General features: G+C 30.9%; 1 protein-coding gene across 1 annotated transcript; it reads right to left on the reverse strand.

The window, feature by feature from the left end:
• Nucleotides 1–5166: 5166 nt before the first annotated feature.
• On the reverse strand, nt 5167–9477 carry LOC7465906 (uncharacterized). Its single transcript, XM_002325275.4, has 8 exons — nt 9094–9477; nt 8849–8984; nt 8610–8679; nt 8362–8455; nt 7324–7537; nt 6432–6573; nt 5895–6065; nt 5167–5543 (listed from the first exon to the last, which is right to left on the reverse strand). The coding sequence occupies exons 1-8, from the start codon at nt 9407–9409 to the stop codon at nt 5352–5354; spliced, it is 1335 nt and encodes a 444-aa protein (XP_002325311.2). The 5' UTR covers nt 9410–9477; the 3' UTR covers nt 5167–5351.
• Nucleotides 9478–13441: the final 3964 nt, after the last annotated feature.

The following is a 13441-nucleotide window of genomic DNA, read 5'->3' on the forward strand; positions in this document are numbered from 1 at the left end:
TTCTCATTTTGTTAGCAACTGTCAGCACTCTGGAGAAATACTCAGAGACTCCTTCACCAGCTTTCATCTCTAAGGTTTCAAACTCTCTGCGGAGAGCTTGCAGATGTGATCTTTTGACTCTTGCACTTCCTTCATACTTCTTTTTCATTGATTCCCAGATTTGTTTGGAAGTATCCTTTACAAGGATGGTTTCCAATATCGTTCGATCTATAGCTTGAAAAAGATAATTTTTCACCTTCATGTCTTTCAGCTTTAACTCATCAATCCTCTTTCGTTGCATTTCTGTCTGCTCTATGCCACTTTCAGTCTCAACATAGCCATTTTCTATCAACCCCCAATATTCCTTAGAGCGTAAGAAATTCTCCATCAACATGCTCCAGTGGTCATAATGGCCATCAAAACGAGGAATGGCTGGCTGTACAAAATTTCCTTCCGGTGTCATATTTCTTTGCTGCTGCATAGGAGACTCAAAGACTGCTGCTTTGATTTAAGTAGAAAGGCTCTGATACCACAATGTTATAGAAACTGATAATAATGCAGGATCAGAATGCTTTTATTGAAAGAAGAAGGTTGGCTTTATACAGCCTTACATAATCTCAGCAGAGGAGCTATTCACGTAGAAAATCTTGCAAAATATAAACTAACAATCCTATGGACTAGGACTTATTAAACTGAATGCAAATCCTAACTACTTCCTTAACAGAAGCCTAAACTTTCTCTTCAGTCGGTGAGGTACCTATTTAAACTATTGTAAGTTTTTTATAAAAAAAATATTACAATATATTTTTACCAAGAATAAATAGTATGGCTAAGGTTTCTTAAGCCATTTTTGTGATTTTGGTCTTCTTGTATGTCTTTGATTCCTAGTCTCTTCATAATCTATTTTTTACCCCCTGCAGTTTTTCAAATATATTTTAAAAAATAAAAATAAAAAAATAATATGAAAAGATTGGGAGTTTGATGCTAAGCTAAAAAAAAAAAGATAATAAATGATCGAATAATATATTAAAAAACTAATAAACGAGGAAAAAAAATAAAAAGGGATTATTTTTTTAAAATAGATATTCAAGCAAAACTATTAAAATTGTAGGAAGAGATCTCGTACAGTTAAAAAAAATAAAAATAAATTAATCCTTAACCATAAAATTTTTAAATTAAAAACTATTTTTTTAGCAACTCCTCCACGCCCAACCAACACCGAGCCTCAAGCTCAAGACAGTACATCGACTTCTCTTTGCTTCCATTTTACCCCACCAGTCCTAATCAGCTCATCAAGAAGTCCCTTGTGAAAGAAAAGGCATGTTTTTTAGGCTCTTGTTGGGACTACTCCTTGGTATGTTCTATGATCTCCATTTCTTGTCACTCATCCTTGTAATTTCGTAACATAGTCAAGATTTCCTGCACATTAGGTCTACCCAATGTGATATTACATGGAGAATCGTAGATGAGAGTTTTAGCCATTGCATATAAGGTAAGTTAACTAACTAAATTGGTCTCAAAAGATCCCCTGCTGCTCTAGCTCTATATTAAGTTGAACCAAGGTCTTCAAAGTGCAAAGAATATAGACCGGGGGTGAAGATTTTGATTTATCAAAGGCAATTTCTTTAAAATTCCACAATCATCAGTCAGTCAAAGCAAGAAGTTTTGATTTATCAAAAGCTAATAATTAACGGAGAGGAGAAAAGATAGGAAAAGAAAAGGCAGGTAAAAAGACTGAAATTGAATATATCTTACAAGTCGTTTTTTAATGCTTTATACACACACACATGTAGTAGATCAAGTAAAGCTGACTGATAATTTTTTCTTTAGCGTCTATGAGAATATTGTTTCCAAGGGGCGTAACGTGATGATAAAGAGCTTGAAATCTACCCAGCAGGTCTCGAGTGCGAGTCATGGTATGCACCTTTTGTAAGAATCTGGGACAGCTGGGGTTTTACTCCCTCACCTGAACCTATAAAATACACTTTTTGAAAATAAAATTTCTTCAAATCCAAAAAAAGGTCTACGAGAATATTGAATGCATGGCAACTAATTGAATTTATTTTTTTTTTGGAATTTCATCAAACTTATTAAGAAGTAGGCAATGATGTGTAGAAATTGGCATAAAGCTCATATTATGGGTTCCATGAGACGGGAAAAGGTATTTATGAGACTGAAATACGATAGAAACCACTGATCTTTGGATCCCAAATACACTTTTTGCATGAGAAATGAGTCGCGTCTTTTTTTTATTTTACTTTTATTAGAATCTCTTTTTTTTTTCTTTTTCTTTTTGAAAAATAAAAAATACCACCTGCAAAAATTACCAAAGGATCTCGTTTGCTGTAAATAGACTTATAAAATCAAAAAAGAAACAAAAAAATATATTTATGTAATATCAAACAATATAAAACAAGACTTGTAGTAAAAGGTTGTACTTAAAAGAAAGCATGGACTACCATAAAACTCTTTTCAATTTCTAAAAATGGTTTATTTAGAATAATAATAGTAGTAGTAATAGATCATTTTGATTTAGAATTATATTTTATTGATGTGTAAACAATATTTTTAAATGAAAATTTGGATGAAAAAGTTATTTGAAGTATCCTAAAGGTTTTTGTAATAAAATAAATAGCTATTTTTTTTTTGTAAGTTAAGAAAATCTATAAAGCAGACCTCCAAATAGTAGTATATTAAATTTCACAATGTTGTAATTTTATATAATTTTATTGAGAACATTGTTAATCAATGTATATACCTTAAGATTAATGAAAGCAAATATGTCTTTCTTATCCTATATTTAGATGATAATCTATTTGAAAGTAGTGACTTGGATTTATTACATGAGACAAAGTAATTTCTTTCTCAAAACTTTGATATGAAGTATTTAGGTAAAGTCTCTTATGTCATTAAATAGGTCTAAAAGGACATTAAAACTATCTTAAAAGGCCAATGTTGAAAAGGTTTTAGAAAGATTTAAAATGTCAAATTGCACTTCTTCAATCACATCCATTGTCAAAATAAACAAATTCAATCAAAACAAATATCCACAAAATACATTGAAAAATAAGTAAATGAGTAACATTCCTTGTGCATTTGCAGTTGACAGTTTGATACATGCACAAGTCTGTACAAGACCTAACTTAGATTTTTCAGTAAGAATGTTGGGAAGGTTCCAAAGTAATTCAGGAATAATTCCTTGTGCATTTGCAGTTGACAGTTTGATACATGCACAAGTCTGTACAAGACCTAATTTAGATTTTTCAGTAAGAATGTTGGGAAGGTTTCAAAGTAATTCAGGAATAATTCATTAAAAAGTTGCTAAGAAAATCATTAGGCACCTACAAAGAACCAAAGATTACAAATTGACTTATAAACATATTGATCACCTTAGATGATTGGTTATTCAAACTCGTAGACATAATAAAATCTACTTTATGATATATTTTTTCTTCTTGTATAAAGAGTTATATTTTGAAAAGGTACTAAGCAAACTATTATTGCTTCATCTACTATAAAAGCATAATTCATAATAGAATTCATTGCATGTTGTGAAACGACATAGGCAATCTGGTTAATGAATTTTATTTACGGTCTTAAAGTTATTGATTTCATATCAAGATTAATAAAGATATATTATGATAATTTAGCTACAGTTTTCTTTTTTAAAAATAATAAGAGTGACGACACATTATTTCATTATGAGAAAGAAGATAAAGGAATATGAAGTGATTATTAACCATATTAGCACTAATCTAATTATTACAAATCCTATGACTTAAGCCCTGCAAACAAATCATGCCAACAAATCATAATAAAGATCATGTGAGTCTAATTAACCCATTTGATATTTAACTTTATTTTTTTTTAGTTGATTGCTAGATTTTTTACGTTATTCTTAGAGATTACAGTGATTTTTTTATACACATAAAGTATTATTTTTAATACCTATTAGAATATATAAAGTTAAACCCAAATAATTTATTAAGAGTTTATTCATAAAGTTTATTTGCTCATGATTATTTTAAAGATGCAATATATTATAATACATTGAAAGAAATACTTGATTATAAAATGTGACTACTATGATTTGAGAATACAGCATATTCATATATTGTATTCTTGATTTAAGTATGAATGTTTATATTTACTGAATATGAATCATGTAAAACAATATTATTAAAATAACCTATATTTCATGTAGATTTTAAATTAATTAACAACTCTAGTAACGCGTCAAACACATTCATGATGGATAAAGATGCAAAAATTAAGTTATATATAAAAAGTTTCAAACGGAGATCGATGAAAAGTTTTATGTCTTTAATCCACACACACAATAACCTAAGAAATTTGGCATAGATAAAAGACTTTTTATTCTTATAGCATAAGGATTTTTTTAGCACTTCCTTCAACACTTAATCAATTAAGATATATATATATATATTTTTTACTTTTAATTAAAAAAAAAAAGATTTTTATCTTATTAATTTTCCGCTGGGCTTATATGATTACATATAAAAAATTATCTTACAATAGGCTTTTTTTATATAATTATCTTACAATAGGCTCTAATACCATATAAGATTAGCAATGAAGAGAATTAGCTTAAAAGGAAGGGAGATTTAGCTTGAGAGAAAATGAAGAAATTACTGTAAACTAATCTTATAGTTGTTGTTAATGGACTATAATATAAAAAATACAGTACTAATAATACAATAATTATACCTGAGATTATGTTCAAACATATTGCTTCAATATTGGCTAGAAAACCTACACCCACTCAGTTGGATCAGCGCCGTGATTCATAGGCGCTGGTGCCTAGTCTTTTGAGTTGTCTTTTCAGCCTTCGAGGGAATTCGCAACGTTTTATAAAAGACATGGGAAAGGGAAATTACTCGTGAAATGTCACCTACCATCTTGGCAAATGCAATAAAATCTGGTTTCATGGCTACTCAGCAAGCATATGGTAAGAACTAGATGCACACATAGTCTTGTACGTTAAGAACACAATCTTTTCTACTTTTTCTGTCAAACTTTCAGTAAATTTCAACACTTCCATGTCCTCAAAATTTTATGGTACCCCAAGAGTGACTATCAATGCTTGCCCTCAGACTCAATTCAAACGAGAGACAATTAAGAGAGAATCACAGTTTTTGCTAGCCATGATGAAAGCCTACTAAAAAATGAGCAGAATATGGATTTTATTGAACAAGTGGCCGAGAGAGGATTTTAGCACGAGATCAAGCAATACAGCATTCCAGTGACAAAAAGTGTCGAGAACTATGATATACTATGCTAGACAGATTCTTCTCAACATAGAGAAGCCTCTATTCTAGGTGTGCAGCTGGCGCACTGGTGAAATAAAACAACTACATTATCTCAACAACAGCTCTACTGACAATTTTTCCCTGGTTGAGATCCTGGAATGCTTTGCCAGCCTCCTCAAAACCATATTTTCTCGTAACAGCATCAGTAAGATTGAATATACCTGATTCTGCAAGTTTGACCAACTTAGGAAGATCCTGCCTTGCCCTTCCTCCATAAGAGCCAATTACTTGTACCTGTTCAAGGAGTTAAAAAGGAGTCAAAAGATTTTCTAAGATTCCAGAAAATAGTATAAATGTGCGAAAGATGCCATTTACTCAAGGGAATGGCAATGAAAATATTTTTTAAGAACTTCCCATGTTGCTATGTAACAGGGATCAACTAATTACAATATATTTTACCTGTAAGATTCGTCCATCTTAAAAGGGAATTCCAAATTAAAAGCATAGATACATGGACAAGATTGGTTGATGTTATAGCATAGATACATTGACAGAGATGAGTCAGTTTTATTGAAAAAAATTTCCGCTAAGGCATTGACCAAAAATGCACAAGTAGACATATGGCACCCATTGATAAATACCCACCTTTCGACGGACCAAACGATTGATATCTATCTCCCCTATAGCACCAGCCTGTGCAAGTCCAATCATCACAGCTTTCCCTCCATCTCTTACACTCTGTGTGCACTGTGAAAATGTCAGTGGTTTGCCCAAGGCTTCCACAGCAATGTCCACACCTCTTCCTCCAGTTATTTCCTGGCAAACATACACACAACATAAAAGAAAAGCATAAGAATGTTTCTTAATCTATTTACAAATGCATGACCAGTGGCAACATGCTATCAAAAGACTGAGTTCTCCACAAATACTTGAACGCCACAACTTGGCACAACAAAAAAGCAAACAAAAACTGAAAACTGAGATTATGGCCGACCCTCGGTATCATAAGCAAATCAAAGAACTATACAGTCCATTGGGGTTATGAAGAAAGCATGAAATGATAAACTTTTATATCTTTTACTCACCACAATACAGCCAAAAAGGTTTGGTAGTGGCACTTTCATCATGAGTTGGGAACTTCTGCATCTCATTTAACTAAAAACTAAAGGACGAAGTACACACCTTTATCCTTTCAATAGGATCTTCTATCTTTGAATTTATAGTGGCAGTGGCACCAAATGTTTTAGCTTTCTGAAGTTTTTCATCCTGAACATCCACAGCAATAATATCAGAGGCACCAAATGCCCTTGCTATCTGCAAACAACTGAAGCATTTTGTCTTAGTCATGGTTATGCAAGAGTTCATTAAAATAGAGTAACAAAACACTGTGAGTGACTATGACTTTAATTTTGACAAAATAAATAATTCAGAAAAAACATCAACAACCTGAATTTCTGCTAATGTTTTATTCTTATGATTATTGTCATGGTGATGCAATGTTTCTCATTTTTATGGGTTCACTAGTTAGATAAGCAAAGTCGCATCAAACTCCCATACATCTATTTTTGTCATTAAATTGGGGACCTTCCATTGTTCATGAAGGTTAAAACCTAGAAGTCAAGAATTATGTGTGACTATTAGCAATGTTCAGGAAAGGCCAATGCAGGCCTTCTCTGGACTCAAAAATACAAAACAAATAAGAAAAGGAAAGGAAATAGAAACTTTATGATGCATGAGAAGTTTTGAAATGAATATGTAAAAATTTAAAGGCCATCACTATGAACAAATTTTGCATGACGATCAAATAATTTCCCCTGCTTCTAACAATCAGAATGAAATTAGCTGAGCTGCTTGTTAGACTGACATCAAATGACCCAAGTTGTTGAAAGCAGCTTTTGCTTCATTGTTACTTGTGTCTTCTCCCCGCATTTTATCACATTCATAAGCACATACATCCACACACGTGAAGCACATGAGTGAAAAGCTGGGACATATATATATATAGGAATGTATGTCTTCATATGTATGCTATGGATGCAATGTCTGTGGTACTGATGTAAATTATTTATATCACCTTGACCCTACACCACCAACTCCAATCACAGCAACAGAATCCCCAGGACGCACTTGAGCAGCATGAGCCATAGCACCATAAGCAGTAAATACTGCACATCCTAAAATTGCAGACTCGGTGTATGGCAATGAATTTGGTAATATAGTTAATCCATGTGCTGGAACAACACAGTATTCAGCAAGGCCTCCCATGCTGTACATGAAAACCGGCTTTCCTAGAATGATATAACATTTCTTTAGTAATCCAATAATAATGTCTATATTCCATAAGTAATCAAGAAAACTCTTCCCCAAAGACCATTAAAGAGAATTTCAACAAGACAAATTTATAAAGCAACAGACAAAAGAGAGGGAAATTATTAACACCAGAAATGCATGATTTTGCTAGCACAATAGTGCTCAAGTGTAGATCCAGTTAATCCAAACTCACAGAAATATGTGTGTGTGTTTGTTTGTGCAGAGAGATAGAGAGAGTGTATTGTGTCAATTAGTCAATTTCATGCCAACATATACTCATCCTGAAAAGAAATTATGTTCAAATTCATATAAGAAAAGAGGACAGACCAGCAATGCGCCAAATGCAAGTGAAGCATGAAATCCATATGAAAGCAGAATCGCAATTAAAAATACCAAAATTTATTTAGACTGGAAATGAATAAGCACTGCTTGGTATGGAGATAAAAGAAAGCATATCAAACAATTGAACACTAGAATTACACTGTCTACGACTCAATTGCAGCCAACTACACAGCAATAAGAAATGGGGTGCCCATCACCGCATCCAGGCTCATTGAACTGGCAGTATAGTAGACTAGTACATGTGCATGTGCTCAAACTAACATTATGTTGCATTTCTTCTTTTATGTTTCCAGGGAATAAAGTAAAGAGACTTGATTGTGGAGTTCGCATATTGTAGGGATATGAAAGTTGTGTTTGGAACATTACAACAAGTTGCAAGCTTTTTTTATCGAAACAAAAACACGGACAGTTTTTCAGCTTTAACTAAAAGAAAGTAAAATTAAAAACAAAAGTTCATTACCACTATTACGGAGGAATAGTCGGGTTTCACCATCATAAAGAGTTCCTTTTGATCGATTATAAGCAAAAAAATCCTCACATAAATCATCATGGCCCTGTTTCCCAAATCAGAAATTTATCATATCAGTATCTTCTTACCACATTTTATAATTTTTGCTGCATTTCCAATATCCCTAGCGATGACATAATAACAAGAACAATATGAAGCTACACACACAACAATAACATTATATCTCAAAGAAATGTCACCTTAGAACAGTAGAAACAGTTACCACAAGGCATGATAAAAGCTCCAACAACACGAGAGCCAACTGGAAATCTGAAAATCAAGAACTCAAAATTCATAATTCACATTACTACCATCTCCCTGCATGATAAAGAACCCATTTTCCAATCAAAGTATACAATATTTTTCAAACAATTTGAAAAGAATCACACAAAATCATTAAGAAAGAAGACTTGATTTCACCTTATACTAATCCATGTACCTTTCAATAGTTTTTCTATCTGTCAGCTCCCCATGTTCCACAACTTCTCCAGTGATCTCATGACCAATAGCACAAGGACTAGCAAATGGAATTTCACCCTTAATGACATGAAGATCAGAGTGACAAACCCCACAAGCTACAACCAAAAAAGACATACATTGACACCCCAAAAACAAAACAAAATCCACACAAATTACCATAAACAAGAAATCAGAGGGTGTTTGACAGCTGATCAAAAATTTCACCTTTAGTCTTAATAAGTACTTCTCCAGCTTTAGGACGAGGCATTTGAAACTCTTCAATGGTAACAGGCTTATTGGGCTCCCAGAAAACAACTCCACGCATAAACCCACCAGAGCTAACATGGTATGAGCTCTTTGAGATCTTCAAACTGTCAGTATCATCAAAAGAATTGATCTTGGCGCCATTAGAAACACCACTATGGTAGAAAGACTTACCAGTAGTATCAGTTAGAAACCAAGAAGAAGGTAGTATATTTGAGGGTTTTGAAGAGAATAGTTTCTTGGTGATTGATCTCTGGATCAGATGAGATAAGCCCATTTCTTGAATCGAGTGACAGCAAATTTTTGAAGTTTTGGAGAAGTGAAATAAGGAAACAGCGAGTGTGCACACACTGTAATATGATGTAACTTGCTAGAGATTAGGTCAACTAGCTGAGTCAGCTTGATGTTGGGTTTTTCTGCCAGGTCATCTTGATTTAACTTTATCCAAAATTCCAAATTATGGCTCCATACATTGATTAATTAGTGTATTATAATACATCTATGTCTCTGCTGTAAATATTATTTTATAATTGCTAAACTAGGCATGTTTATCCAAGAAATTCTCGATTTTTTTAATCAAGTTTTAAGTTGTATTAAAAAAAAAGTCTGATAAAATCTGGTTTATCTATATAAATTTTTAATAATTCAACGGGTCCTCCAAAATGTGGTGCTCAACCTAGAATGTAATTATAAAGTAAAAATTACCTATAAGAAAGGATTTTGAACTAAGAAATGGATTTAGGGTTTCTTGAATTTCAATTTCAATAATCAACATACTCAGGGTGTTTTCAATGGCGGACAGGTGAGTAATGAATAAAAAAATTAAGAATGATTTTTTTATTTTATTTATAAATTAGTAATTGCATCGAATAACTTGGATTAAAAAAAACTTGAATACATTTAAAAACACTCCATTAATATCATTACTAATATAATTATTAAATCTATAACTAGATTGAGTTTCTTTGAATTGTTTTTTAAATTAATGTACCCAAACTCTAGTGATTCAGTAGATTGATAAGTTATTTATTTGACTTAGTAAAACCTGACTAAATTAAAACTAATAAAGTTTATTTTTTCTTAAAAAGTAAAATAATGGTGTTTTTAGACAGAGTAATTAATTTGAATTCATCAATAATTTAGTGACATGAATCAAATTTGAAGGTATTTGAGATTATAATAGAGATTATTTTTTAAAGTTTTTTTACTTGAAAATATATTAAAATAATTTATTTTTAATAATAGTTCATCAAAATAATTCAAAAACATAAAAAAATTACTTTAAAACAAAAAAAAATCAAATTTTAATAAAAAAAATAATTCAACCACAGTGACAAACAACATATATGATACCCTAATCAACACAATGATCCATGGAAATGTATCGTTTTTAGGTGAAACTATGTGGAATGTGACATAAAAGCAAGTGTGCGATTTTTAAAGAATAAAAAAGGAAGGGTCCATAGTCAAATTGTGGGGTTTTGGTTCATTGTATTTTGATACAAGTAATGATCATTCTGTCTTGATATTCAACAATTTATTAAATAAAAATTGGATAAAAGTTTTGAAACCAAATTGATATTGTGTTCTGAGTGAAAATAATCAACTCACTTTTGTGATGATCAGCTTTGTTTTTGGATATTTACCGGTTGATTCATCAAGATGAGAGACTCGTATCCATGTTCTAGATTAGATGAGTATTATATATATAAAAAATTAATGATCAAAATATCCAAAACAATTTAGATAATATTTTTTCTAGAATTTTAAAGAAAAATTCGATTTAAGGAATTATTTGAAATTAGAGTAGTATTAAAAAGAAATTACGTTACTCCAGTTATCTAAACTATCCGATTTGGACTGGCCAGAACTTTCATTGAGCTTGATTTTAATTGTTGCATTATGTTTTTTAATATTTCTTTTAAGAAAATAATGGAGTAATAAATGCAACTGTTTTTTTGTATTTTAGTTCTTTCTACTATATCTTTGTATTGTTATGTTGGGAGTAAGATTAATTTTTTTTTACTCAATAAAAAATATATAGGCTTTACTAGATCTTTAGTTCTTTGATTAGAAAAAATAAAATCAAAAACTACTTGAGTCGATGTAAATCAACCAGTTGAATTAGTGAACCGATTCATGAAATAAAAATAATTTTATAGAAAGTAAATTGAAACAAATCATGAAATCTAATTCTCAATCAATTAAATGTTTAAAATAATTTTAAGAAAAAAATTAACAAAAAAAAAAAACTCGAGTCAACCTGTTAAACTTGCAGTTCAGGACACGAGACGAGTGACCTCATAAAAAGCCAATTGAAAAAATATTATGAAGCTTAACCTTTAAAAATCCTAATATTGAAAGATGTAATTGAAATTAGAAAAAAAAACCAAAGGAGGGAAAAAAAACTATTCCAATTAATAGTGTTTTTGAAAAGAGGGGTATACTGAACACAATTCTCAATAAATCTAATATTGAAAGATGTAATTGAAATTAAAAAAAATCCAAATGAAAAAAAAATCCAAATGAAAAAAAAATATTCTACTTAATAGTATGGCATTGAAAAAAGACTCAACTAAAAAAGGGATATAACAAATGAATCGAGTCAATTTAGATTAACTAGTCAAACTTGTGATCTAAGTTATGAAACTGAGATAACTTTATAAAAATCAAATTAAAACAAATCACGAAACCTAATTGTCAATCAACTCAATATTGAAGAATAAATTTGAGAAAAAAATTAATAAGAAAATAAAGGGAAAACTCGAGTCAACCTGTTAAACTCGTGATTTAGTTATTAAACTAGATAATCTTACAAAAAGTAATTTAAAAAAATTATAAAATTTGATCCTCAATAAATCTAATATTAAATGGTGTAATTAAAATTAAAAAAATATATATTAAACAATTAAAAAAAAAAGAAAATACATTATTCAAATGAATAGAGAGGTAAGTAACCTCTCTGCCACTAAAAGAGAGAAGCATAATTATAAGACACGATATAATGTTCGAATAAACTTAGATTTATCCTATTGTGTAGTGGATTCACTTGGATTTATTCTAAATTAATATTATTGTAGTTTTTTTAAAAAAAACAACTAAAAAGATGTGTTTTGAATATTTTTTTATAAAAAAATCCTTGTAGTTAACTATTAGACTCTAACCCTAGTTTTTGTTCAATCAATCAAGTTATAGGTAAATCCATCAAGTCAATTAGAAATGAGCTCGTCGGGTCATCTCAGTTGTCTGGTTAATTCTCAATTTCATTCTAAATCAAAACCGATTTAAGCTAGATCCATAGTCTAAAGGTTTCCTGGTTGAGTTGTCCTGATTAGGTTGGACAACTATAGACAAACGTATTAAATTCCATATTATTATAAAAATATTCTAAAAATAAATGACCTGTATCATTTAAGCACGTAAATTTTCTCATCTGAGGAGCAAGTTTCAAGCCCATGCAAATCAACTATCAAGCCATAATTCAATCCACTTCGAAAGGAGTTAATTTATGCTATATGCATATTTTAATCCTGGTTCAAATGGCTATGTCCTTGCAAAACTTGACAAGCTAAGAAAGGGAGAGGCTTGTGCAAGACCTGAAGATGAAGGCAACTCAGAAGAGCGTCTTCCTTTGGGCTTGCTTCGATCGACCGTTTTACAGGAGAAAGACTGAACCGTCCACTTTTCCGGCCATTTCCTTCCGAGCAGGCAAGGAGCCCAGTGCAAACCGTGCACCTGTTGTGATTCAGACACAAAAGAAAGCTGATGGTTCTGCTGGTAGCGTGCCCAGGATGGATGTGTTTTATGAAAATTTAATTTTTTTATTATTTTAATATATTGATATAAAAATAATTTGTTTAAAAAATAATTAAAAATAACCACTACCTCGTAATCTTTCGTTACATGGTCACTGTGCCGGCAGTTCGCGCAGTGGAAGCATATATTTCAGTGACTAACGATGTTGTCTTCAACTCATGGTTTTTCATCAGTTTGTATTTATCGCTGTTATCAATTATATATACAATAGCAGGTGATTTGTAATTTCTAAAAACACTACAATAAAATATTACCTTGTTCGGGTTAGGATATTTTTTTAATTATTTTAAATGATTTTAATACTCTTTTTTACCCAAATATATTTTCAAAAATACATTTAAAAACACTCCATCAATATCATTACTAATATAATTATTAAATCTGATATAACTAGATAATTCGATAGAAGTATTCAATATCCAAAATCTATAACTAGATTGTGTTTCATTGAATTATTTTTTAAATTAATGTAGTCAAACTCGAGTAGATTGAT

This window comes from Populus trichocarpa, unplaced genomic scaffold (genome assembly GCF_000002775.5).
Source record: "Populus trichocarpa isolate Nisqually-1 unplaced genomic scaffold, P.trichocarpa_v4.1 scaffold_25, whole genome shotgun sequence".
NCBI classification, from domain to species: domain Eukaryota; kingdom Viridiplantae; phylum Streptophyta; class Magnoliopsida; order Malpighiales; family Salicaceae; genus Populus; species Populus trichocarpa.

Excerpts from the sequence above, each read along its gene's own strand:
- LOC7465906 (XM_002325275.4), bottom strand. The coding sequence starts at position 9,409 with ATGGGCTTATCTCATCTGATCCAGAGATCAATCACCAAGAAACTATTC. Across the intron at positions 8,985-9,093 it reads AGTACTTATTAAGACTAAAG|CTTGTGGGGTTTGTCACTCT; the intron begins GTGAAATTTTTG and ends TTTTGGTTGTAG. Across the intron at positions 7,538-8,361 it reads ACTATTCCTCCGTAATAGTG|GAAAGCCGGTTTTCATGTAC; the intron begins GTAATGAACTTT and ends ATATCATTCTAG.